This window comes from Papio anubis, chromosome 2 (genome assembly GCF_008728515.1).
Source record: "Papio anubis isolate 15944 chromosome 2, Panubis1.0, whole genome shotgun sequence".
NCBI lineage: Eukaryota > Metazoa > Chordata > Mammalia > Primates > Cercopithecidae > Papio > Papio anubis.
Window position 1 is genome coordinate 116664616 of NC_044977.1, and position 27587 is coordinate 116692202.

Genomic DNA, 27587 nt, shown 5'->3' on the forward strand with positions numbered 1-27587 from the left:
AACAATAGTAAGTCTTGTATAATTCAAAAACCAAAAGCATATGTAATTAAGTAATGCAATTGAGATATGTACTTTCTTAACAAGCTTCTAAAACACCAGAAATAATAAAGCAATGACTTTTAAAAACACCATAATGTAGAATTAATTTTGAATAAAGGATTGTAATATATTGCAGGTATTAATCCAATATGAGATTATCTGGGCATAAATATCTATTATTTTAAAATGGTTAAAATAATATTTTTATTAAAAATAAACTTCATTCCTTAGGTACATACCCAGTTTTAGCAAAATTTGTCCAGTATGTCATTACAACTGCACTCAGCATCACATCATTTTTGGAGAAATTGCAAGGAAATAACTCTGTAGGACCAATCATGGGGATTCCCAGGACATAGGGAACCTCGTCTCCGTGGGCTGCATCAGCCCAAGCTGGAACCTGATCTGTTTGGCAATGATGGTAAAAGGCATAGAAGTACGTAGGTGAACCAAAGTTTGAGTGAAGATCTGCTGTGGCTACAGCTGGTGCCACCCACTGATGGTCCGTAAACAAAGCCAATAATGTCTTTCTTCTGGTTTCAGGGTTATGACGGTCAGCCCAGTCAGTATACATGAACTTAATAGTTTCTCTCAAAACATCTTTGCCTTCAGGATATCCGTATAAATTATCAACAAAATTTGAAACAGCGAAGTCAAAATCACTAGCTGATATACCATCATCGCTATCTACTATATTTTCAACAAATTTTAACCCTTCCCCTTGGTTCACTCCTAACATTATATCGTAGTTGAGAAACTCTCCTTGCTCCATCAGTATCTGAGGGTCATCTGGTATTACATCACCATCAATCACAGGTCCAAAGGCTATGTGGTATCGAGCTGGTTGAATATCTTGGTCAACAAGTTCTTTGTAAGGCTTCTTCTGTAGGCATTCCACTAACTCTACTGTATCTGAAACATTGCAACCAACTTTTGTGGCCAACATTCTAGCATATTTTGCAGGTTGAAAACTAACAGCCCAGCTGGAAAGGGCTGTTCCACTTTGAGCTATTGCTCGTTGAAAAAGTCCTATGGGAAAATCAACAAAGAATTTTAGATGATCTTTGAGTAATGTTGTGGTAAAACAGTAACATCTGATATTTTAGACATGTATATAAAAACCCAGATACAACTCAAGAAACAGGGAGATAGAGACATTTTTGCTTAAGGGAATTACACAAAGCCAACTGCAGGGTATAGTGGATTAGAGAGGTGGATCTAATTCTTCTGCTTTGAGTGGCACCTGCTTTAGGGATCAAGAAGCCTCAAAGAGGTAGCAGGCAAGAAGAAAAGGAGAAGATGTAGTGGTACAAAGTCCCAAATATGTTCTTCAATGAGTGTGTAAATACTTATCATCAACATTAACCAGATGGGGCCAATCTTCTCCTATTCAAGTCCTCAACAGACTTTACATTGTCTGTTTGGAATATTTCCTCTAGCTTGGCTGTGTCTATCTTCCTTCAAAATAGTTCTATATATTTGTTTTAACCAGATGTTATTTGAAAAAGAATTCTTGAAGACTCACACAATGACTGGGGCTGGCTGTTTGTTTATACCCTGGGGTTGGCCCTGAATTCACACAAAACAGAATATTACTTTAGACGTACTCTTTCCAATCTTCATGTCAGACATAGTATGCTGAATATTCCTCTTTCAGAAGAAGACATAACATTTGAAGTGTTTTCACTAGGCTAAAGAAAAAACCATCAGCAGACAGATTTAGTGTGGTGTGATTTAACTTTTGCCACTGTTGAATGTACACTACTACTTTTATCATAAAAGATGAAAAGCACATGGTCCACTGCTTTTTACTTAATTGCATTTAAGAATTGTAAATGATGGTTCCATATGCAGTTTGTTAAGTGCTGCATGTCATTAAAATTTACAAACGCACTTTATCTTCTCATTAAGGTATTTTTCTGATAAAATTCCTTTTTTAAAAATATAGTTTATCTACTTGCTTTTAAATATTTAAATTTATTATCAATTTCCAAATACAGCTTTGTGCTTCAGTTATTTAAAAACATGCTTAATTATTCATACGTGTTAATGAGATAAAAACTCTTTTCACAAAGGTGTTGAAGCACTGTCTGAATTAGAAGGAGAGTTTTAGATATTTTTAACCTAATATGCCTATACATTCAACATGTCTGTAACATGTTCCCATACAATTCTAAAGCTATTTTTAAAATCTAACAGTATTAATATACATTTATTTTGGTTTTCTGACAGCTTTATAAACATTTTTTAGTTTACTAGAACAAAGTATGCTAGAGCAAATGATACAAATGCAGATAATTTTAAAAAATATGTAGCTGTTTATTAACAGTTGCTCAGGAAAATATTTTAATAAATAAAAATTATATAACTAAAATAGATCTGGTGATTTCTATAATATTATTTCCCATTTCAGGGATTCAACATTAACTAAATATACTGAAAGAGATTTAGAAGGAAAGGCACATCATGTTCAATATATCCTAAAATATACCACCTAGATGGTATTGGGAACACCATATGTTTTATCATTAGTGAAAGTGCCTCTTGTGTGGATGCAAGATGGGGTTTACTCACGGTATACCCAGGCCTGAGCATTGGTGCAGCCCTTTGTGGGGTTTATTGCCTTTAAAGTTTACATCTACATTGGAGGCAGAATCAGCTTGATGATTTCAAGAGATTTTTTTTGAGCATCTCCTGATAAAATCAGGCAGCTCAGTCTGGAGATAGGTTTAGGCCAAACCTAAGTTCATGTCTTTTTCCAGAGATAGACAGATTTCCTGAAGTGTATAATAAAATGTTGTATTTTCAACAGTTTGCATAACCATTTCCTACTGTTTACTACACCATCAGCTGATGACTAGCAGTGTTAGCTGATGAACTAACTGACTCATCTCTTAAACCGTGCTAGTTTTATACTAGCTAAAGGTGGCTTTCATGTCAAATTTTGATCAAGCGGCCCCGAGAAACCTATATAGGTGGCTTAGTGTTGCTTTAGTCACATAGTGGCATTAGGAAAAATACTGAGATTAGAACAATCTAATCTGTATATAGGTGGCTTAGTGTTGCTCTAGCTACATAGTGGCATTAGGAAAAATACTGAGGTTAGAACAATCTAATCTGTTTAATTAAAAACCACTAAATTTATTATTTCAAAAGAAGCCATTTCTTTGCAGATGAAATCTCTCTTGGAAATGTTCATCTGTGTTATTTTGTCATCTTGAATCAGAATTGTACTAATATAAATGAAATCTTATATAAACTGTGCTAATAAATTGAGTCTATATATGATTCTCCAAATATACAGATTCATTTAAGGACTGGCTATTCTTTTGAAATTCAACACTCATATGTTTTTGATACGAAAAACAAATATCATATGTCTGGTGTTCCTATCACAAAACTCAACCTTACAAATTAAGATGTTTAATGAATTATATTTGACAGTATATACTTTCTTCTTGGATATAAAATGACAATAAAAGATCAGAAATTAAAAGATGGTCTGCATTTTTATATATTCTCTGTCTTCCTCTCTATTATACATAAATAATGCAGAAAAAGTATTTGCTTTGCAAATTTCTCCAGCAATACTCTTCTGTTCTTGTGAAATTTCAAATTAATAATGCAGTCGGAATGGGTGATTCTATGCATGGTAAAATGGAGATGGAATTCATAAAGAACAACATGGTAAGCCTTGGACGGGCACTTTGGAAAAAATATGTCAAAGCCAGAAGATGGAAATGAGAAAAATATTTCATGGATTTCAGCAGCCTCAGTACTCCATGCTGCCTTGCCAAGTTTAGGGAGGAAAATAATGCTTTTGGAGTTAAAAATAGAAAAAACACTGAATCAAATGTATTTTTCTTTTTAATCAAAAGCTCTACCAGTGACCTTGATGCTTTGACAATTTTGGATCATGCATGCAAAATAATCAACAGTCCATTCTGTACTCAGACAACAAGCGAAATCACATGTTTTCAGACAAACTAGCTTACGACTGCTTCGTTAGCTTCATACTAATAAAGGGTTTAAAATGTCTATTGTCTTGAAAATAGATGATATACAATCCCTGCATTTAAAAAGTCTCATCTTTGATTTTGATCACTGAATAAACAAAGATGACAGAACTGTAGAATGTCTTTGTCTGATTTTTTCCTCAAATCACCCTTTAAAGGAAAGAAGAGTAACTGTAATGCTAACTATTCTGAAGTGTGCTTGAAAGGGCATCCTTACCAAGCTCCACAGGAGACAAAGAAAAGAGTTTGACGAAAATTTAAACATGCACAGAAAAGCTGAAGGAACAAAGCTTTAAACAGATATTGAGTTCAACCTAACACTCAGTTTGAACACAGAAATATACAGAGCATCACATACTATTGATGGTGGTGGCATGCAGACACCAAAATTGTCAAAATTTGCAACCTGCATAATACCTTTGGTTGAATTGCTCCAACGGTTACCTTCAGAATAATGGGATAAAGTCAGCAGATTGACACATGAACCCCCAGCACCAGATCCAAAAACAGTGATTCTTAAGGGGTCACCACCAAAGAATCCAATGTTTTCACTAGTCCATCTTAAAGCTTGTATGAGATCAAGGAGTCCATAGTTCCCCTTTGCAGCCTGATCCCCTGTACTCAAGAAACCTGAAAAATATAAATTTGAAAAACACCTTTTGAGCCGACATGAACCAAATAGACATCAAATTTAAATACAAATGAAGCCTATATTAATCAAGGTAAGGACAGTCCAAGTTCATTAGTAAAGATTATTTCCCACCATAATAAAAGAATTTACTTTAGCAAGAATAGCAGTGACTGAAATCTGAAAAATGACATTTATCTTCTCCAAATGCCTCCCAACTTATCCAGGTAACAGGTAACAGGGACAGATAAAGGGAATGCAAACATTCTGAAAACCTGAGGAAAGACATTCCAGGGGCCAAGTTACTCAGTGGAGACATTTGGATAGTATCATGGGGCTTATGTAAATGTGCATTTTGCAGAAAACACCATGTCTGTCCTCAAGTTGCTTGTCATCGAACGTGGTTGAAATGTTAGGCATGTGTGGCAGAGTAGCAGGATGGAAATGTGTAGAGCAGGCAGGTATTTCTCTAAGGCTTGTAGAGAAAGATTTGGTAAACTCCATAAAATTATATAGAACTCTGCATGTATATGACTATGTACATTTTTATCAATGATGATCAATGATTAAGAAAGAATTACTGTGCCAGAGATGACTTGAAGACACGGTTAGGACTACTTTAAATGCCAAACTGAGGGGAGCTACTCAATTAGCAAATGGTGTAGAATAATTGAAGGTTTTTGAAAAGTTCAGACATATATTTCTGGAATGCTCAAAGCTCTGCTTTGTAGTAAATCTGAAAATGAGTGGAAAATGAGGTGAATCTGAAAATGAGAGGGAGAGAAAATGGAGGCAGGGGAGAGAATTTAAGGATCTGAACTGACAGAATGGCAAAGGCAATTGAAAAAAAGAAGACAGATAGAAAAAATATTGTGGCATTAAGATCTGAGTAACTGTTTTACCTATGAAAGTTGTAGAAGGGAGAGTCAAACATATTACTTAGCAATATCTTAAACATATTCACTCATTTAGCTGACCTAATAGCTTTTATAGTGTGTTTATTATAACTTGTAAAATAAACATCTATTCTCTAATATATTTTTGCATTTAGTATAAATGAAAATGTAGAAAGTGTTTCATAAAATACTCCATCTTATGGACTATTTTATATTATGTAGAAAATATTTAGAGTCCTATTAGATATAAATTGATTATATTCAGGGATATAATTTCCAATCTCAACAAATTTATAGAACCAATTTAAAAAAATTAATTTTGTTATTGGAGACATATTATAGAAATTCAATATAATGGGTCAATGTTTGTGATAAAAATTATTTTATTCAATTTGAAATATATCTTTTTGTAAAATAAGCTAAGACATCGATTACATTTATGAAAACAAAACCATGATAACACTACCTATCAGGTTAGCAAATAAATCCATAATCAAACTGAATATATGAATAAGAAATTCTTTAGGATCATTGTAGAAAGGAATAGATGAAGACAAATCCTCCTGAATAATTTTGAAAACTTTGAAGAAATGAAAGTGCTTAGTTATTCTTTTCCTACAAGATCAAAAATTCTAAGAAATAAAACTGCAGTCTCTAACTCATTGTGTGTGTGTGTGTGTCTCTGTGTTTGTGGAATCCTTAAAATGTTAACTTTCCTTAAGACTAAAATTGTAAAAATACAGTTCAAATAAACAAATTTTTCTGGTCATACCCATTCTCTTTTATTGAATTTGCATAATAATTTTAAAAAAATTTTATAGTGTCTTCTTAGATAGAAGTATTTGCAAATACTCAATATGCATATAAATTAGAGGACAATAAAATACAAAACAGAAGCATGGCAGGGAACTCTTTTAACTCTATTTGCTATCACATCAACTTTGGTATAACACAGAATTATTAGTTTACATTTCTGAAAGACTCTCTTACAAATGTTTTGGTCTATAAAGACAGACTATTGGCAAGAACTCTGAAAACAATATTACGGAAGGATTACTGTACATTAGATAGAGAAACTCTTGAAGGAAAAAGGATGTGTGTGTGTCTGTGTGTGTGTGTGAGAGAAAGAGAGAGAGTGAGTGAAAGAATAAGAACATAATACTCTTGTTATTAGGTTGGTGCAAAAATAATTGCAGTTACGTTCAAATTACTCCACTTACTTTCAAATGAATCTTTACATCCATACAGAATTGACTTACTCATAAAATAATCATCATCCAATGTGTAGCATGTAGAGAACCATGGTAATAAGACAATTATTTCCACATTAACTAAATTGTATCCCCTCTATAATTCCAGTTATAGATGCACTCTTTAGTCAAATAGCTTTGTGTTTATATAACAGTGCTGTAAAAAAAAAAGTTCCTCTGAAGAGTAACTTCTACTTTATACATAGTCTAAAGAAGTCTTGTAATACATTCAAGAAAGAGTTTTAAATAAAATAAATTCAGTTCAAAAATGTCATTATTAAACCACAGCATAGAAAATGGAGTAAACCATTGGGTAGAAGTTATTGTGTTGTAGCCTCAAAATGTCCAAGATTACTCAGTCAAGCTCCATTTTTAACCTTCAGTACTGAATTTCTCTTACTCCTGATTCTAGTGTATTTCATGTGTATGTTATCTATCTATCTATCTATCTATCTATCTATCTATCTATCTATCTATCCATCTATCCATTCATCCATCCATATCATCTATCTGAAACTAACTGATCATTAGAGTGAATTTAGAAGACCACATTGGGTTTTATTTTATGAAAAACTGATAGCAGCTGTCTTTATTAAGGCCGCTGACCAAGCAAATAACATGTCTTCAGACCTGGTAGAGAGATATATACTTGCATACATTTTTTGATTACTGATGGTATAACATCCTGTGGCTAAGTTAAAGGCACAAAATGAGGAAAGTTAAATTGCTGTCTCAAAAGAGATACAGTTTGCTAATTACCCAAGTGATGTACATTGGCAGCATTCTTTATACCTTGCTATCTAGTGAAGCAGTCATTTAAAGTTCTTTTTAAATTGACTTAGCTGTTATGTCCTGAACAGTACCACTATTTCATATCACTCTAGCTGAAACTTTACATTGAAGTGCTCAACTATAGTCCAGTCATTGGGGAACTCAATTTTGCAGAGTCCTCACTTCGTGATTACTTTGGAGAAGAAGGCTTTTCCTTTAATGTCACTTAAATCATTCTTAACAGATAGTCACTACTTTATCTGACTTTTCTTGACACTCATTTTAAGTTCCTGGCATGTGTGACTAATTATTGTAGTAACACATTGACACATTATTGTTTTTGTAAAATAGAGTAATAATGACTATAAAACAAACTCTTTTCCTTTTCAGAAAAATGCACAAAATTATCCCCCCAAAAATTCAACTACTTAATTTACTTGACTCAGGAATATAAAACTTTAACAATTAGTAATTTTAAACTTAAGGCTAACTCTCAAAATTCATAATTGCAATTATGCTAAAAATTATTTGACTGATTCATATATCTACTACAATTGTCATTCACCTATTTGTTCAAACAGAATTTATTTACTACCAGTCTTCCCACCTCAAAACTCAGTGTATCAAAAAAACATTTCCATTTGTGGTTCCTACATGAAACTACTAGTTCTACTGAGTTGATTACATCTACTGAGCAGGCTTAGTTTGAGTTTTCTGTTTACCTGAACTGGCAACAAGAGTTAGTTTCAAGTGCTAGAGAGAAACCAGGTAATTGCACATGGGTGCACAGGCTCTTGTAATGGAAAAATAAGACCAGGCCTGAAATAAATTGGACAAGAGGAAAATAAATAAAAACAGATAATTACTGTGACCAAGGTATTGGCTTAGGTTACTGTTGTCTATGGAACTCAGATAACTCTCTGATAGGTAGATCCTAAGGAGTGTGAAAGGAGCTAATTTAAATTGTCAGGCAGTAGCCCTGCGGTTTATTGGTTGACCCAATTTATACTTAGGTCTTTTACAATACAATCAAACAACCATGTACAAATATCTTTAGAATGCTAAAAGCAAAAAAAAAAAAAAAAAAAAAAAAAGAATGCAGACTATTTACATTTGAGATGACAACTAGAATGTCAGAAATGTAAGATGACAGTGATTCTATACTGTAGCTGTGCTTCCTTCTTTTTTTAAGGTAGGAACATATTTGAGTGTCTATGTTTATAGTTGTTAATTTCTAGAAACACTGAATAGAATACAGTATTATTTTTAGCCCACATTATGTAGCTCAAGCTATAAGGTAGAAAAGAAATTTGCAGTGTTTATCAATGCTGTTGCCTGGATACAGATGACTGTGGTTTGTTCTTTGAGTCACATTGCTAAGTATTTCACAATAGAGACCATACTGAGTATTAAAGAGCCAGCCTTGCAGACATGAGACTCTGAATGATAGTGAGATGTCCTTCTAGGGACTTGGGAATACGGATCAAAAAAATAGCTTTTTAAGGACTTTGTATCTTAAACATAAAAGGATTTAAAACTGTGGAAACAAAACCTTGAACTCATCCAGCTAAAAATCCAACTAGAAATCCTATGTGCTAACTCTCCTTATCTTTTCAGTTGCCAAGTTCAGTCATGTCTTCCTTTGCATTCTGCCTCTGTCTCGTGCTTTAAACTTTATGTCACGGACTTATTCCAGGTCCTCCTCCTTTCTTCTTAGACCCTTGAAATCATTATAACTAGTCAATTAACCTCCAAACTTTCAGCAAGTAAGTATTCCTTCTATCTGTCACTACTCACGTTTGAAAAATATTCTCTTCTAATGGGGTGACATGGCTATATGGAAATAAAATCCTCATGCTAGAATGTGATTAGTTTCCCTTTATTTCTGTTTGAGTCAAAATTGTTTAAAATATAATGTATTAAAATCCCTACAATTAGGCATATATGGCCAAATGATTCTTGACAAAGGTGCCAAGACTATACAATGGCAAAAGAACAGTTTCTTCAACAAATGATACTGGGTAAACTGGATATCCAGATACAGATCAATAAAGTTGGACTCTCAGTATACACCATGTAAAAATTAACTCAAAATGAAAAAATCCAAAACTATTAAACTCCTAAAATAAAACATGTATTAAAAATTTCAGGAAATTAGATTAGGCAATGATTTCTTGGATATTAAACCAAAAGCACAAGAAACAAAATAAAAAATAAATAAGACTACACCAAACTTCAAAACATCTGTGCATCAAAAAAACATTCAACAGAGTGAAAGGAAACCAACAGAATGGGAAAAAACAATTGCAAATCATGTATCTGATATAGCATTAATATCCAGAAATTTTTACAAGTAAACAACAACAACAAAAAACCCAAATAACCTAATTAAAAAATGGGCAAAGAACTTAAATAGACATTTCTTCAAAGAGATATACAAATGGACAATAAACACATGAAAAGATATTCAACATTACAAGTCATTAAAAAATGCAAATCAAACCCACACTGTAGTATCTGCTCACACCTATAGGATGACTACTATCAAAAACTAGGAAATACTTAGTGTTGGCAAGGATGTAGGAGATTTGCAACCCTTGTTTTGGTAGGAATGTAAAACATGTAGCCCTTATCAAAAATAGTTTGGAGATTCCTCAAAAAATTAAACATAGGATTAGTATATGATTCAGCATCCTTCTTCTGTATATATATGTATATATACAAAAGAATTTAAAGTAGGATCCCAACACGAAATGTGTAAGTCCATGTTCATCTAAGTACTATTTATAATAGCCAAGAGGAAGCAACCCAAGTGTTCATTGACAGATGAACACATAAAGAAAATACAGATAAAGAAGATATACATATGATGCAATATCGTGTAACTTTAAAAAAGAAGCAAATCTTGTTACATGCTACAACATGGATGAGCCTCTAAAGACAATGTGCTATGTGAAATAAGCCAGTCACAAAAAAAGCAAATACTGTCGGATTCTACTCATATGAAATATCTGAGGTAGTCACAATCATAGAAAGAGAAATTAGAAAGGTGGCTACCAAGAGCTGTGGAGAGAGGGGAAGGGGGAATTAGTATTTAATGAGTATAGAGTTTCAGTGCTGTATGAGACAGTTCTAGAGATCTATTGCTAAACAATGTGAATATACTTAATATATTAATATAGTTACTGCACTGTATATGTACAAATGGTAACAATGATAAATTTAATGTTAATTTTTTTTTTTTACCGTAATAATAAAAAAATTCTCCAAATTGGACAACTTGGGGTCTGTGTGAGGGAAAAGAACACACATACAGCATTTAATTATTCGCCATATACAGCTAGCTTCCTTGCTATTGTGTTCCCTTGAAGGTTACTGTCTAAATTCTTCTTAGAAAGCAATGAAGGACAAAGTAAAAACAATTTCCTTTTTGTGTGTATCTTTTGGAAAAAAAAACCTGGCTCGGAAATGAGGTCAATATCTTAACATCAAACAACTTGGTGGTATTTCCAAAATTTTATGTTTTGGTGAATCTACTTATTAATTTGTTCTAAGATAATCTGCTCTTTAATGACTTGCCTCAGAAATAACACACTGTGTTGCTGCTCATGGCTTCTGATCACTGACAGCTGGACACGGGGGAGTACAGTGGGAAAGAAGAAGATGACTGTAAATAGATGCCTAGAAAGAAAATACCTATAGCTATTTCTTTGGTTTTCAGTTTCCAAATTCCAAAGTGTTACCATCTCCAGGGTAAAGAGGTGAGATTATTCCTTCTATATTACACTCAATTTTAACTTCTTGTGACTTCTTCCCCCAAATAAGACCAAAGTATTTATTTTAACCAGATTTATTCCCAATTTAGGTTGTAATAGTTAGAAAAAAGGGTCCTGATTTACTTAGCTCTGCATCACATACACCATTCCCATTTCAAGAATGTGAAATAGCAAAGACTTGGAATCAACCCAAATGTCCATCAGTGACAGACTGGATTAAGAAAATGTGGCACATATACACCATGGAATACTATGCAGCCATAAAAAAGGATGAGTTTATGTCCTTTGTAGGGACATGGATACGGCTGGAAACCATCATTCTCAGCAAACTATCGCAAGAACAGAAAACCAAACACCGCATGTGCTCACTCATAGGTAGGAACTGAACAATGAGATCACTTGGACTCGGGAAGGGGAACATCACACACCGGGGCCTATCACGGGGAGGGGGGAGGGGGGAGGGATTGCATTGGGAGTTATACCTGATGTAAATGACGAGTTGATGGGTGCTGACGAGTTGATGGGTGCAGCACACCAACATGGCACAAGTATACATATGTAACAAACCTGCACGTTATGCACATGTACCCTAGAACTTAAAGTATAATAATAATTAAAAAAAATAATAAATAAATAAATAAAAATTAAAAAAAAAAAAAAGAATGCCCCAAGATACTAGGGAAAAAGTAATCCCCAGTTCCAGCTCCCATCACCAACCCCATATTCTTCGCCACAATTTAAGGCTGTTAGTGTTTTCTGGGTCTGCATCTTAAGAAAAGCTTATCCAGCACTCCCTTCTTTAGGCTATTGTGTACTTCCTGTCTATGTGTATCTGGACAACAAACCTGGTATCAAAGTTCACAAAGTTCCTGTGCATTTTGAATAACTGCTCTCACAAAGAAGTGAAGAAAGAAGAAATATCCCTTCTAAAAGGACTTTTGAGTCAAAAGAAATCACATTCTTCATTTCTAATTGCTCTGATTGTATGGGAATATGTCTAGTGATTTAAAGACATAGTGCACTTCAAAGCATGACATTAAAGAAACAACAATGTCTATCATATGAGAAAGGTCCTCAGGAAATACATACTTCAGAATTATACTATGTAGCTTCAGGGACAATAAAAACTAAACCTATTTTGCAATTTTCTAACTGTTCAATATTTATTTTTATCTTTCTTAAGTGTTCCTGTTGTAACCTGTGTGTATGTGTGTGTGCTTTGTAATGTAGTATTTATAAGTCATTCATATTCTATATTTTTTTCTGGACTACAATTTCTATCCACTGTAATTGTCCCCAAATAGTCATTATATACATGTTTGCTGAATGAAGGACAGTATTAATGTTATAATTTTCTATTAACACATGAAGACTAACAATTAAACTTTCGAAATGAAGTAAGTCTATTATCTTTCTTAGATGGCAGCAATGAAGTGAGAACTTAAGAAAAATCCCTCTCAGCAGCCAATCTTGAGGGAAAGTACTCTAAGATGCAGTGTGGGTGGCATTAGCTTTGAAGAGAGAAAAATAGGACAATCCTGGATGGGGCTTATCCGAGATGAGATAAGAGGACACGTAGCCCAGTAGGCTATCCCAGAATATTGGTCTAGAATACAGGTCAAGGTCCTAAAGTTTGAGAGACTGTTGAGATTCCCTCAACATTTAGTGTGGCAAAAAGGCAGCCAGACTTAGTGGGATAACCAGGATGTTGGTATAGCTTGGATATCTGTCTCCTCCAAATCTCATGTTGAAATTTGATCCCCAGTGTAGGAGGTGGGGCCTATTAGGAGGAGTTTGGGTCATGGGAGCAGATCCTTCATGAATGGCTTGTTCCCCTCCTCATATGACACAGTGGTTCCTCTTTGCCTCCCGCCATGAGTGGAAGCCAGAGGCTCTCACCAGAAGTAGATGCCGGTGTGATGTTTCTCGTACAGAACTGCAGAATCATGAGCCAAATAAATCTATTTTCTTTATAGATTATCCAGCCTTAGGTATTCCTTTATAGCAACACAAACAGACTAACAGGTTTGGGAGCAAATTACTGTGTCAATTAGTTAGTCCCTCTGAATTTTGGTTTCCTAATAGACAATATTAGTAATAGTATCCATCCCATAAAATTATCATTATTAAAAGAGATAATGTGGCTGGGCATGGTGGGCTCACGCCTGTAATCCCAGCACTTTAGGAGGCGGAGGTGGGTGGATAACGAGGTCAGGAGATCGAGACCATCCTGGCTAACACGGTGAAACCCCGTCTCTACTAAAAATACAAAAAATTAGCCGGGCGTGGTGGCGGGCGCCTGTAGTCCCAGCTACTCAGGAGACTGAGGCAGGAGAATGGCGTGAACCTAGGAGGTGGAGCTCGCAGTGAGCCAAGATTGTGCCACTGCACTCCAGCATGAGTGACAGAGAGAGACTTTGTCTCAAAAAAAAAAAAAAAAAAAAAAAAGAGATAATGTTTTTAATATGCAAGGAGCTTAATATATGTTGTATAAAAATACTTTGGCTATAATTAACTAACTGAATTTGACATTTTCTTTATTATCACCTATTTCATTAAATAGAATAAACCACTCATCCATTTGTACTGAAAAAAAATATGAAGTCAAGAAGAATTAAAAGAAAAAAGTTTTTAAGAATTAGAAAAAGTTAAATATTTATAATATACAAAATAGGGTAAAATTTACCACATTTTTAAACTATTCCATGGAAAGGAGTTGGCAAGGCATCTCAAAATACATATGTTCAAAAAATAATATGCTGGCAAGGTTGTGAAGCACAGGGAATGCTTATACACTCCTGGTAGAAAGTATATTAGTTCAGCTACTGTAGAAAGCAGTTTGGAGATTTCTTGAAGAACTTAAAATAGAAATACCGTTCAACCTAGTAATCGCACTACTGGGTATATACTCAAAGGAATATAAATAGTTTTGCCATAAAGACACATGCACATGTATGTTCATTGCAGCACTATTCAAATAGCAAAGACATGGAATCAACATAGATACCCATCAGTGGTGAATTGAATAAACAAAATGTAGTATATATACACTGTGGAAATATGTGCAGCCATAGAAAAGAACAAAATCATGACTTGACATGCGATTTACCCATGTAACAAATCTGCACATACACCCACTGAACCTAAAATAAAAGTTGGAAAGAAAAAAAAACAAATATATATATATATATATATATATATATATATATATATATGTATGTATATACACACACACACATATACACGTATGCACTGAGGGCAACATATATATATACACACACACACATATATATTTAACATATATGTATGTTGCCCTCTTAGTTTTAGGTAGAGTAAGAGTATTTTGTTAAACAATAAACAAATTTAAGAAATTCTATTAAGGGTAAGGAACATGTTTGTATTCACTGTAGATAGTTTCTTAGAATTGAAACCAAACATTTAATTGGATTGTATTGTAATAAAAACAGTTTTGTGAACCAAAATACTATGATGATATGAAATAGAGGACATTGTGTCTTGATTTGCTGACAATTCATTACTTTAGAATAGTTTTTAAAAAATTGCTAATACACATAAGTGATGCAATTTTTAGGCTATCGGAAAAAGAGAGTAGAAAAAAAGCCATCTCCTCCAAAAACAGTGTGAGAATGAGGGAGAATGAGGGAGAGAGAGAATGCGAGAGAGAGAGAGAGAGAGAGAGAGAGAGAGAGAGAGAGAGAGAGAAGTGATATGTGAGAAATCTGATCATCGTAAAAGAGGTAGCAAGGGTCAACTGCAAATAGCTGGGTCTGAGTGGGAAAGAGGGATGCTATGGTCTTTAATTTCACACTAGCTGATCCCTGAGACAGACACAAATAATAGAAAGATACAAGATAAGGTCTGGGTAATGTATAAAAATGACAAGATAATTTAGTAAGAATGTTGACTAGACTAGATTATTTTCCATATTTTATTTCTAGTATCTCGAATTTTTTTGAGAGGATAAATATCTCCCTAATGAATGACTAGGAAAACCTGGTATTTATTATATGCTGCTAATATTATAGTCTTCTCCATTAAAAGCTATTCTGACAGATTTAGTGATTTTAAAACTTTTGAATACTTTCAGTATTTTTAAATGTAAAACATAGTAGAAAGAACTACTGTCTACACTTCAACCGTATCTCCAACATAATACCTTTTACTCTCCCCTCTTCAACCGTCTCCTTCTTTCCCTTTCCTCCCTTCCCTTTCTTTTCTCTCCCTCTCCTATCAAACCTGAACTCACATGTGGAATTTAGTTTTCTCTTTGGTCCCTTTAACTTTGAACAGTTTGTTGGTCTTAATTTTTCTTGACTTTGACATTTTTTGAGGAATATAGGTTAGTTATTGTATATAATGTCTTTCAATTAGGGTTTATCGGATGTTTCTTCATAATTATATTCAGGTTATGCATTTCTGGTAAAAGATTAGTGAAGAGATGTTGTATCATCTCCATGCACTACAACAGGAGGCACATGATGTTGCTTTGCCCATTGACCATTTGGTTAGGGTGGTGATTTTGCCATTTCTCCATTACAAAGTTACTATCTTTCCTTTGCAGGGGATAAGTATAAAGTATACAGATATATTGAAACTACAAACATTTTCTTTTACATCACTTTTAGACATTAATCTTAACATCTGTTGACGATCCTTATCTAAGAAAATTTAATGTTATCATTTGTTTTACTATTAGTTGGAATTGGCTGTTAAAAAAAGCTTTTTCTTCTTTTCAACTTTTATTCACTTTTTCATTTGTTTATATCATTATGGATTCATGGGTTCTTATTTTATTCTAGTGGTTATAATCTTTTACTGCCATATTTTGAGGCTACAATTGTCCCACATATGGCTAGTGGGAGCCCCTCAAAGCTGGTTCCTATGTCATTTTGACAGGTACCCATTACCTTTGAACACATCTTTTCTTTGGCACAATGAATACAGCAATTTTACAAGAAACCTCTAGTAGTTAGGGGACTTTGGCTTTCCTTTATTTGTCTGGTTAAAATTTTTGAATAGTCTTCTCATATATAATTCCTAAATATTTAGTAATTATCAAATTAATTAAATTTACAAAAAAATTAATAAATGAGAATTAATTAAAATTACAAAAGCTAATTATAAAAATTATTACTATTTTTTCCAACTTTTAGTTTAAGTTTGGAGGTACATGTGCAGGATGTGCAGGTTTGTTACACAGGTAAACGTGTGCCATGGTGATTTGCTACACAGATCATCCCAGGATCAATACTTTGTACCCTTCAATCCAATCAAGTTGACACCCAGTATTAACCATCACACACGCATTTTGATTTATATATAGCTAATCCCGATGCTCTCCCTTTTCCCACCTCCACTCTCTGACAAGCCCCAGTGTGTGTTGTTCCCCAACATGTGTCCATGTATTCTCATCATTCAGCTCCCACATATAAATCAAAACACGTGTGTGATGGTTAATACTGAGTGTCAGCTTGATTGGACTGAAGGATACAAAGTATTGATCCTGGATGTGTCTGTAAGGGTGTTGCCAAAAGAGATTAACATTTGAGCCAGTGGGCTGGGAAAGGCAGACCCACCCTTAATCTGGGTGGGCACAATCTAATCAGCTGCCAGCATGGCTAGAATATAAGCAGGCAGAAAAATGTGAAAAGAGAGACTGGTCTCACCTTCCAGTCTATGTCTTTCTCCTATGCTGGATGCTTCCTGCCATCAAACGTCAGACTCCAAGTTCTTCAGTTTGGGAACTTGGACTGGCTCTCCTTGCTCCTCAGTCTGCAGATGGCCTATAGTGTGACCTTGTGATAGTGTGAGTTAATACTTAATAAAGTCCCCTTTATATAATATATACATATATATCCATGTCCCTGTGCAGGACATACCTCATTCCTTTTATTGGCTTCCTAGTATTCAATGGCCTATATGGACCCCATTTTCTTTATCCAGTCTATCATTGATGAGCACTTAGGTTGATTTCATGTCTTTGCTATTTGTGAATAGTGCTGCAATGAACATATGTGTGCATGTATCTTTATAATAGAACAATTAATATTCCTTCGGATATATAGCCAGTAATGGGATTGCTGGGTCACATGGCATTTCTGCCTCTAGGTTTTTGAGAAATTGCCACATTCTCTTTCACAATGATTAAACTAATTTACACTCCCATCAACAGTGTAAAAGCATTCTTTTTTCTTCACAACCTCACCAGCATCTGTTATTTTTTGACTTTTTAATAATAGTCATTCTGACTGATGTGAAATGGTATCTCATTGTGATTTTGATTTGCATTTCTCTAATGACCAGTGATGATGAGCTTTTTTATATATGTTTGTTGGCCGCATGTATATCTTCTTTTGAGAAGCATCTGTTCATGTCTTTTGCCTACTTTTTAATGGGGTAGTTTCTTTTCTTATGAATTGGTTTAAGTTCCTTAGAGATGTTGGATATTAGACCTTTGTCAGATGGATAGATTACAAAAAGTTTCTTCCATGTGATAGATTGTCTGACTCTGTTGATAATTTCTTTGCTGTGCAGAAGCTCTTTAGTTTAATTAGATCGCATTTGTCAATTTTTGCTTTTTTAGTAATTGCTTTTGGTGTCTTTGTCATGAAATCTTTGTCTGTGCCTATGTCCTGAATTGTATTGCTTAGGTTTTCTTCTAGGGTTTCTGCAGTTTTGGGTTTTACATTTAAGTCTTTAATCCACCTTGAGTTGATTTTTGCATATGAAAATTACTTAAAAATTCTAGTAATTACAGGGAACAGAAACTGAAGCTTATTCCTAAGTTTTGGAGTATAGTGGTATTTCATTTCCAAAAAAGAGGCATAAAATGGGGTAAAACCACAATCTAGAACAATACTAAATAATCTCACATACATTGCATATAGAAGTACCAACACACCACCACACACACACAAACACACATGCACACACCAAGTAAAAATTGAAAGCACTAATGTCTATAATTCATCCTAGCTAAAAAAATACTATTAATGGCTTAAATTTCATAGATTATGGAAATAGCATGGTAATATGAGTTATGTAGATTATGTCATTAGAAAAAATAAAGGTAATGAGGAGGGAAAGAAATCAGCTTTCTTTGAACATTTCAAATGTTGTCTGAGAAGTGGGACAGCATTTTGGAGAGATGTAGAGATGATTAAGCAACCAATCTCTGGATTTACCTCCACTGGCACTCTTGACATGTTGTTGTCACTGGTGTGTTGGCCTACGTCCCCTGAATAAACACAGTATACCTTTGTGTTCCTGACACCTAGCTTAATTTCCATGGAATAAATATTTCATGAAATAATAAATAAAAAACGAATGAATCTCCTGGTAAGACTTCTATTATTATACTCTCTTGCCTGATGGAGCATGTAGCTTCACGAACTTGGCCTTTGACTTGATTATCATGATACCCTGGGAATGGGAGAACATTAACATACACTATGCTCAATATATTTAAAACTTCCTTTATAATTTTTGAATAAAAATTTTCTGTTCAAGAAGGCCAGGAGCAGTGGCTCAAGCCTGTAATCTCAACACTTTGGGAGGCTGACGTGGGCGGATCACTTGAGCCCAGGAGTTTGAGACCAGCCTGGGTAACATGGCAAAACATCATCTATATAAAAACTGCAAAAATTAGCTGGGCATGGTGGTACATGACTGCAGTTCCAGCTACTTAGGAGGCTGAAATGGGAGGATCGTTTGAACCCAGGAATCAGAGGCTGCAGTAAACTGAGATTACACTATTGCACTCCAGCCTGGGCGACAGAGTGAGACCCTATCTCAAAATAAATAAATAAATAAATGAATTAAATAAATAAATAAAAGAAGAAAAGAAAGAAAAAGACTTAGTTCTATAATAACCTAAATATTCTCTCTAAATCTCAAAAGCGATCAAAATATTCTAGTCTTTGCAGTGAGAGGGAGTTTGGCTGATTTTATCACTGTCACTCTCATTCACAGATTCCTCTCTGCAAAGTTCCGCTGCTCTTTGACATGTTTCAATGGTCAACTCCTTCTGTCTCTGAGGCTTGGCTTAAATGTTTTTGGGAGTACTTTAAACACAGTTATCCTACTTTCCTCTAAATACCCAGTTTAATCTAGACATTCATTTGTAAGCGTGTACCAACACTGACTTGGAATTATTTGTTTAACACCATCCCCATATCTGGCAAAGTGTCACACATATAGTAGGTGTATCATAAATCTTATGAAGTTAAAGATGGTTATTTCTAAGCACCTTTGATTCTGGAAAAAAAAGTAATTAAAATATATATAACAAGGGAGAATTAGTTAATGATTTCTTTTTATACATAGCCTAAATACAAATATAGTTACAAAAACTAGAAATGAGTATGTGAGGCCTGTTTTATATATCTTTATTACTTTTTTTGCAGTTAAAAATGCTGATTTTGTTTAGAAATCCTAATATTTCTAAAGGAAAGGAAAAACTGGACCCAATTTTTTTTTGTATTGGTAGACATAATGGTAGATTGTATCTGCCATTCCCGACATTATGTAGATAAAATCACTATGGAAAACCTAAATATCTATAAGATTAACCAAGTGAAGGTAATATGTTTATTTTCACCTAACACAATTATTCATGCTTATGGACATAATAATTAGACTAAAATGTGAGAACCAAAATTGGTGTAAGTATTCTACAACAAATGATCTAGAAACACATGTAAGAGAAAAGTCTCAAGTTAGATGTAGTGAAAGGTATAGAGGAAAGAAAATTACATTAAGCTACTTTTCAGTAATCAGGTCTCTGATAGAACTTGAAAGATAATTCAAGTTTCTCATTACCCCAAATTTTAAATTACAAAAAAAAAAAAAAAAAATTAAAAAGGACTTTTCCTAAGAAATTACAATTAGCAGTTTTTAAGAGAAAAGCTTGCAAACCCTAAATTAGGGCCATATGGTATGTATTTTGGTGCATCTGCTAAGTGCACATAAAAGCACTAGAACAAGGAACTGAAATATCCTGAGGCAAACTCCTGATTCCAGCAGCCAGTGTAGCAGTATCAGCAGCTAGCTTCAAGGCATCTTGTTTACTAATGCCAAGAGGATATATAATAGTTCTGAGTTAGCTGTTTACAATTAATCCACCTAATATTGAAAACTAGAATAATTTTTGGCTTTTGGATTCCACTCAAGTTTAAGCAACATGGTGATATTGGCTTCCGCAATCCTCTGGAGGTGCTGTCTGAAGCCCCAAATCTATTGCTGTGTTAGCCAGTGAAGGCTCACCAAGGAGAAAATTATTCATGCAACTTGGCCTTCAGTTAGAGAAATTTTTCAAAAGTTTTCCCAGGGTTGGAATTACTACAGTAGCTAATATGGATCTTCAGCTCAGAGGGTCATGGAACGCTGTTCAGCAGAGAAGGAAATATTGAAACAAGTAGAAGGTCAATTTAGAAGAGGCAGTGATCTGAATCTCCCCCAGGGTGCCCTCACATTAAGCTCAGATTTATAATTGAAAATAAATCTTTCATGTCCGGGTGACAAGTCTGAGGTCCTGTTCTGGGTGCAGTTTTCACTAAGCATTATATTTTCCTGCTTGAAGTCACTGTCCTTTTCAGCTGATTTGACCTGTAATGCCACAGTTGGATGTTGGCTGCCAAGTGATTAGCTATTCAAGAAAAAAAGTGAAACTAATCTTTGTATTAATATACATGAGGTGAAATGAGAAGGAATCTGAGACTGGAAGGCACGGAGACTGATATTACAAACTATGCAGCGAGGCATACTCCCCCAGATACAGTAGCAGAATTAAACCCGAGAGGAAGGGTGACATTTGGCAGAGATGGTGCAAGAGACAGCTGCTGTGGGTTGAATTGACGGCTTGATTTTCCAGCACTTTACTGTAAAGAGTGAGTCCTTTTTCAGAATAAAATGAGCATATTGTTATTACGCCACTTACCAAAAAGTATACAAGTACAGAATTCATTTTTTTTCTTTTACATTGAAGATTGGAGGGCAGCTATGTTGAAAAAAAGAAATAAATTTTAAAAACATTTCCTAATTTTACAAAGCACTTCTACATCAATTTGTAGCTACTGAGCAACCTAGACTATTTTCCCTTTATTAGAAATAACTGGTCAGGCGCGGTGGCTCAAGCCTGTAATCCCAGCACTTTGGGAGGCCGAGACGGGCGGATCACGAGGTCAGGAGATGGAGACCATCCTGGCTAACACGGTGAAACCCCGTCTGTACTAAAAAAATACAAAAAACTAGCCGGGCGAGGTGGTGGGAGCCTGTAGTCCCAGCTACTCGGGAGGCTGAGGCAGGAGAATGGCGTAAACCTGGGAGGCGGAGCTTGCAGTGAGCTGAGATCCGGCCACTGCACTCCAGCCTGGGCAACAGAGCGATACTCCATCTCAGAAAAAAAAAGAAATAACCCCTCGTTCTCTTAGAGAATCAGATAATGATGAAAATCAATTAAGATCATGAACATGAAAGAATCTTTTAATGAAAAATAATTCATTAAGTCAACATTTGTTGGGCATCTATTCTTTGCCAGACACTCTGCTAGTTACTCAGTTTATAGTTTTAATAAGACATGTCTCCTGTTCTCCCTTTTTCCTGCGATCTCACCATGGAGACAGTATATGTGGAAAATGATGCTTTGGAGCCTATGTACTGAATCAGAGTTTCTGGAGAGGGGCCTAGAATCTCTACGGTGGAATCTGCCTTCTTATCAAATTCCCAGGTGATTTTGATATCCTAAAATTTGAGAACTCTAATGTCTTAAAGAATGTAAAGAATTCTGACAAAAATATTGGGCTGGAAGAGCCTTTAGTAACTAGTGTGACCATATAATTTTTCAAATGAGAAAACCGAGGATCAGAGAGGGAATGTAAATTGCCTGATTTCACACAGCTGGTTAGGATCCTAGTTTTTCTGTTTTCTAGTCCAATGCTAGTCAAGGAAAAAAAAAATAGGTTGTGGATTTCTTTACTCAAACAACTCACTATATTGTGTATGTTCCCTCTCTTTTTTGCTTTACTAGTAAATTATTTCTATATAACAATATTTTGTTATATACGAGTTTTACACATTTCCTGTCCTTTCCACTTTACTAATCTACTATTTTTATATAATGGTGTTTTTTGTTATAGAAACATGATGGCAAAAATCTAGTAATTGAAACTACCTACTCTGTTGACCTTTCCTCCAGACTTCATTTTATCCACACTTAACTATTCTAGACAAGCAGGGATATTTTTCCATGCAAAAATCCATTTCTCTATGACAAGAAATGAGTATGTGGGGCCTGTTTTATATACCTTTATTATTTTTTCTTGCAGTTAAGAATGTGATTGTATCTAGAAATTATCCTTAAATTTCTAAAGGAAAGGAAAAACTGGGTTTTAAAATGGGCCAATAAAATGCTTATTCTTGCCTTTAAAATTCTATCTACCTTGAGAAAAAAAAAGTTTTGTTATAAACTAATTTTATTATTCTCTTTGCCAGGAAACTTTTTCCAGAGCTGAAATATCTATGTAGCTTAAGCCAGTTTTCTTTTTTTTTTCTGTACTCAGAAAAGATGGAAAACATCTGGCAGGTTCCTCTGGCAGGATATTCAAAGAAAATACTTTCTTTACTCTTCAGGAAAAGCAATCTAATTCTTTTTTGTCTGCATTGTGTGGAACTAGTCTCCAACTTTTGTATAAGTGTATCAATACATAATGTAGATGGATATTTGTTGATCGGAGCCAAATTATAGTAGCTTAATTTGCAATTTATTTAAATAAAGTTAATTATAACAAAATCAATGTTATAAATTCTACAGAAAATAATGTGCTCTTTAGGGTTTTCACCTGTGATCCATGCCAAAAGAAATACCATCATGCAACGAGCTAACTTTTTTTCAAGCGTGTCTTAGAGGAAAGGCCTGGTGGTATATTGCAGTTGCCCAGCTTTGCCCAGGTGCCACAAGGTAGCCCATGTAACAGGGCCACCTCCTGGTTGAGGAGATTGTAATGGCACAAGAGAGGCTGCCTCCAGGAGGTATGTTTTTCTAATTTGCACAGAGTTACTTTATGAATTAGTGGCAGCTCACCAAAAGGTCTACAACAAGCTCTGGCCAGGCGTTCAGCATTAGATTTGAATGTAAACAGGCTTAGACTTTTTTCCCTATATAGTAAGGAAGGTTATCCAACCTTTCTTGCAAAGAATTTTCTTACATCATTACTCATGATATATTGTGAACTGAAAATCTAATATTAAATAATAAATAAACGTGATTTGAAAAATGTTCATTTTGCATTAACCATTTCTGTGAATATTTTAGAGTTATAAATATAGCATTTTCCTATTTTTGTACATAGTTTCCTTTTAGTTTTTAAAATTAGAGTTGATTGATATTGCTGTGATGGAAGATGGATTCCACCAGAGCACATGTGATGCACGGACTGATAAAAAATCATCAGCACCACTTATAGGTGCAAGTTTGACAATCAGAGGAAACCTTATTCCCTATTAGGCTAAGCTGGTATACTCATATTGTGCTCAACAGTAAAACAAAACAAAACAAAAAAGCCTTTTCCTTATTGAAAGCAGCATGTCAGATTCTGCCCAGAGAAACCTCACTCAGAGGAACAAGCAAGGTGCTAAGGGTAGAAAGGGTGATCAGTATTTGATTATCTATATATCCTGGGTCACAGCTTCTTCTTTCCCCCGAGATGGGCTGTAGTTTTTAAATTATTTATGATCAGAAGTAAAGAATGTTAACTTCTCAAACTCAGCTTCAAGGTCCAGCACCAACTCCGCTTCACTACTAAGACCTCCTTCTCCCTTCTTTTTTCCTCTGCCTCTTTGACTCAGGCAGTGCAGACTTTTGTTTCTTCCTTTTCCAGACCTCAGGGTCTTCCTCTAGGCTTTCAGTGATGCCAGTGTCCTTCTAGTTGTTTCCTTTGCCATCTTAAAGCTCCCCTGCAACAGATCCTCACTCTTCAAGCAATAATTTTGTTTTTTGCAATGCTTTCCCTCGAGACAAATAAACCCCTTAACTGAAATCAAATAAATACAATTCAAATAAAAAACTGATTTGAATACATATATTTATCTGGTCTTTCCAGAATATGAACTAATTATATTTTAGTAATGCCCATTCTATCATATAGCAATTAATAATAATGGTGACTATTCCTATGTTCTATCACTAGAATTTATTGAGACCATTACTCTGTGCTAGGCACTTGGCTAAGTACTTGTATACCATGTTTCATGTAATTGATATAATAGCCCTGATCAGAAGATAAGAATTTAGGTTCCCTAGTAAGTTAATGACAGAGTAAGACTTAAGGGCTTTGTCCTGGAAAAAAGTGTGCACTTAATATTTTAATAACGAAGTGTGGCTTTATGCATGATCTTTTTTTTTTGAACAAAATATTCCTCTGCTATAACGACCTAAAAGATTTCCTACTCTTCTCAGTATCTCTCTGCTGAACACTTAACTTTTTCTTCCTTAACAAATCATCCAAGCTACAACCTTCTATTCCTTGATAATATAATCTTCTCCTTTCCAGAGGTCACACATTGGAACAAATGCATGACCCATTTGTGACAATGAAACACAGCAGCCTCCTTCTTATAACACAAAGGCACAATCAAAGAAGAGAAAAATAACTAAGCAAAAAAGGAAAGTGAGAGAAAACTCCCATGGTTTTAAACATAACTCAATAGAAAATTGGTCTTTCATCAAAAGTATTTCCAGGCTAATGACTTGTGGTTTCTTTAGCTTTCATTTAAGTAGAATAGGACTCACTTTTCACAAAGTAGGTAAGTGGATAAAGTACTCATTCAATTTTACATTAATTTTAAAGGGAATGTGAACTAGCTTCAGTTGATACGAGCACTCATCTCAAAGAAAGCGTTCTGTCAGAGCTCCTGGGGACAGAACTGTCTAGCCTTATTTCAAGGAAGGACCATATTCACTTGTCATGCAATGTGAAGAGACTGACATTGGATCTTTGCCCTGAGAGCTCCATTCTTTACATCTCCTGTTTAGTACTATATGATTCTAAGAGGGAGAAAAAACTATCTTAATTACATTCATAACATATCTTATAGTTCAGTTCAAAAGAAAAGTTATCGGCAGCATGTGACAGGTACCACAGAAGGCACCAAGTGTAGAGGGGCATGGCAAATAAGTAACTTGTGAATTAGAGCAATCATGTTAAAATGAAAATAAAGGAATAAATGCAGTTCTCAACATATGGCTGCACATAAATGAAGCAATGACATAATAGAAAACATGGGTGAAGGATAGAACTTATAAAAGGTATGTTTTTAATATCTACAAAATAGGACTTGAGATATGCATCATTTTATTCAGTCTAAGGCTGTACTATTAAGAGACAAATACATGGTCACTAATGTAATTGTTACAGCCCCTTTAGGGTTCCTAGCAAATCTCATCTGAAACTTTTAATTAAATATAGCACCATCACAAATTTCCTGGATGTGGAGAGGCCACAGAGTAGGAAGCAAAGGAGCAGGAGTGGAGAGGATGACAGGATGGAAGTAGTGTAAAAAACTCTAATATGAAAATTGTATATTGGATTATAGTGCCCACTTCTGTTCTGATCTCCTACACTATATAGTCTTTATTTCAAGTTCTTTATTATACAGCTGTACCTCCAACATACAGTCTTTTATTTTTATTTTTTTGAGACAGAGTTTCACTCTGTTGCCCAGGCTATAGTGCAGTGGCACGATCTCAGCCCACTGCAACCTCTGCCTCCCGGGCTCAAGCGATTCTCGTGTCTCAGCCTCGTGAGTAGCTGGGACTACAGGCACGTGCCACCACACCCAGCTAATTTTTTATATTTTTAGTAGAGATGGGGTTTCCCTGTTTTGGTCAATGTGGTCTCGAACTCCCAACCTCAGGTGATCTGCCTGCCTCGGCCTTCCAAAGTGCTGAGATTACAGGCATGAGCCACTGTGGCCGCCTATACAGTCTATATTTAGCGCTCTTTATTATGCAATGTGTCCCTAGCACACTTTCTACACATATTACATAAATATATATATGTAATTATATATATAAACATTTATAAATCAATAAATGTTTGTTGAATTGGTGACTATGCATATTAATGGTGGATATTCTTTATAAACAACTATTTGCCTGACCCTGTTCCCTATTACACTATAAACATTTGAGAAGGTTGAGGGGAAAGAAAAGAAATCATCCTTATATCACTTACCAATCTCTAGCACACAGTATGCCATATGTACAAATTTATAGAATAAAAAAAAATGTAAATGAATCTGGCTATCATTTTTCCCAAGTGAAAATGGGGTCTTAGCACTGTAATCCTCTCTACATGTCCCCTTACTTGCCTATCAGCTAGTTGAGTTCCACTTGCAAATCTGAAGTTGGAGCTAGAAATCTGGTGCCTATCAGTGCCAAAGCTAAACTGATTCTGCAGTGATCCATGTCAATTGCTAACATAGCCAATATGAATGAATTAGTCATGCCTGGTCTGCTTATTTTTTGAGTACAGACACAGGCTAAAAACATGTCCTGTGGATTAGTATCTTTTTCAAGAATCTAATTAATATACATCACACATCTGCAAACTTTCAGGCAGATTTATAGACCCTTTCAGTTCTTGTTCAGATGAGGTCAGACACTGAAGCAAAGCAGAGCGGGAACCATCACTGTGGAGCCTGAAAATGTCTTGTCTTTCACAGCCAGGGTGGTTTCCAGCTGAGAAGGCTGTTATTGGCTTCCTGGGATAGCTTTAATGGACTGTTGGCTTGGGCTCTTTATCTCATCTCCAGGCTGGGTCACTTGATGAGTGAATAATGAATGCAGGTTGGTCCAGCTGACAGTTGTCAACTACCAAGAGGCTATAGATAACTGTAAGTAAAGTTAAAGGATTGGAGAGACTTCTGGCTGAACTGATAAAATCATTTAGATGAGAGGTCTGAATACAATGTAGAGAGAGAGTGAGAGACAGCAGGAACGAGAAAGACCTGATAAAAGGCTCTTTGGAAGAGTTTTGAGAGACAGACTCTTAACAGAAAAATGTAGGTGGGTTTATCTTTCAAAGCCATCCACACTACCTTTAGCCAGATCATAATGAAGAACCTGTGTTAAATGGAAGCTCAATGAGTGGTGAGCCTGTTAAGGTCAGGGGTTAGTTTTACAGCTTCCAGAT

General features: G+C 35.0%; 1 protein-coding gene across 15 annotated transcripts in view; it reads right to left on the bottom strand.

Annotated features, from left to right (window-relative positions):
* NLGN1 (neuroligin 1) overlaps positions 1-27587 on the bottom strand; it is a 901503-nt gene that overhangs the window by 6707 nt on the left and 867209 nt on the right. For 12 of the 15 annotated variants that reach the window (XM_021933768.2, XM_017955703.3, XM_009201347.4 and 9 more), the window contains 2 exons: positions 4473-4685; positions 279-1068 (listed from right to left, as the gene is read on the bottom strand). In XM_021933768.2, coding sequence (XP_021789460.1) covers positions 279-1068; positions 4473-4685 — 1003 coding nt within the window. The remainder of the gene's footprint in view (positions 1-278; positions 1069-4472; positions 4686-27587) is intronic. The other 3 variants (XM_009201348.4, XM_021933772.2, XM_017955706.3) reach the window with 1 other exon arrangement.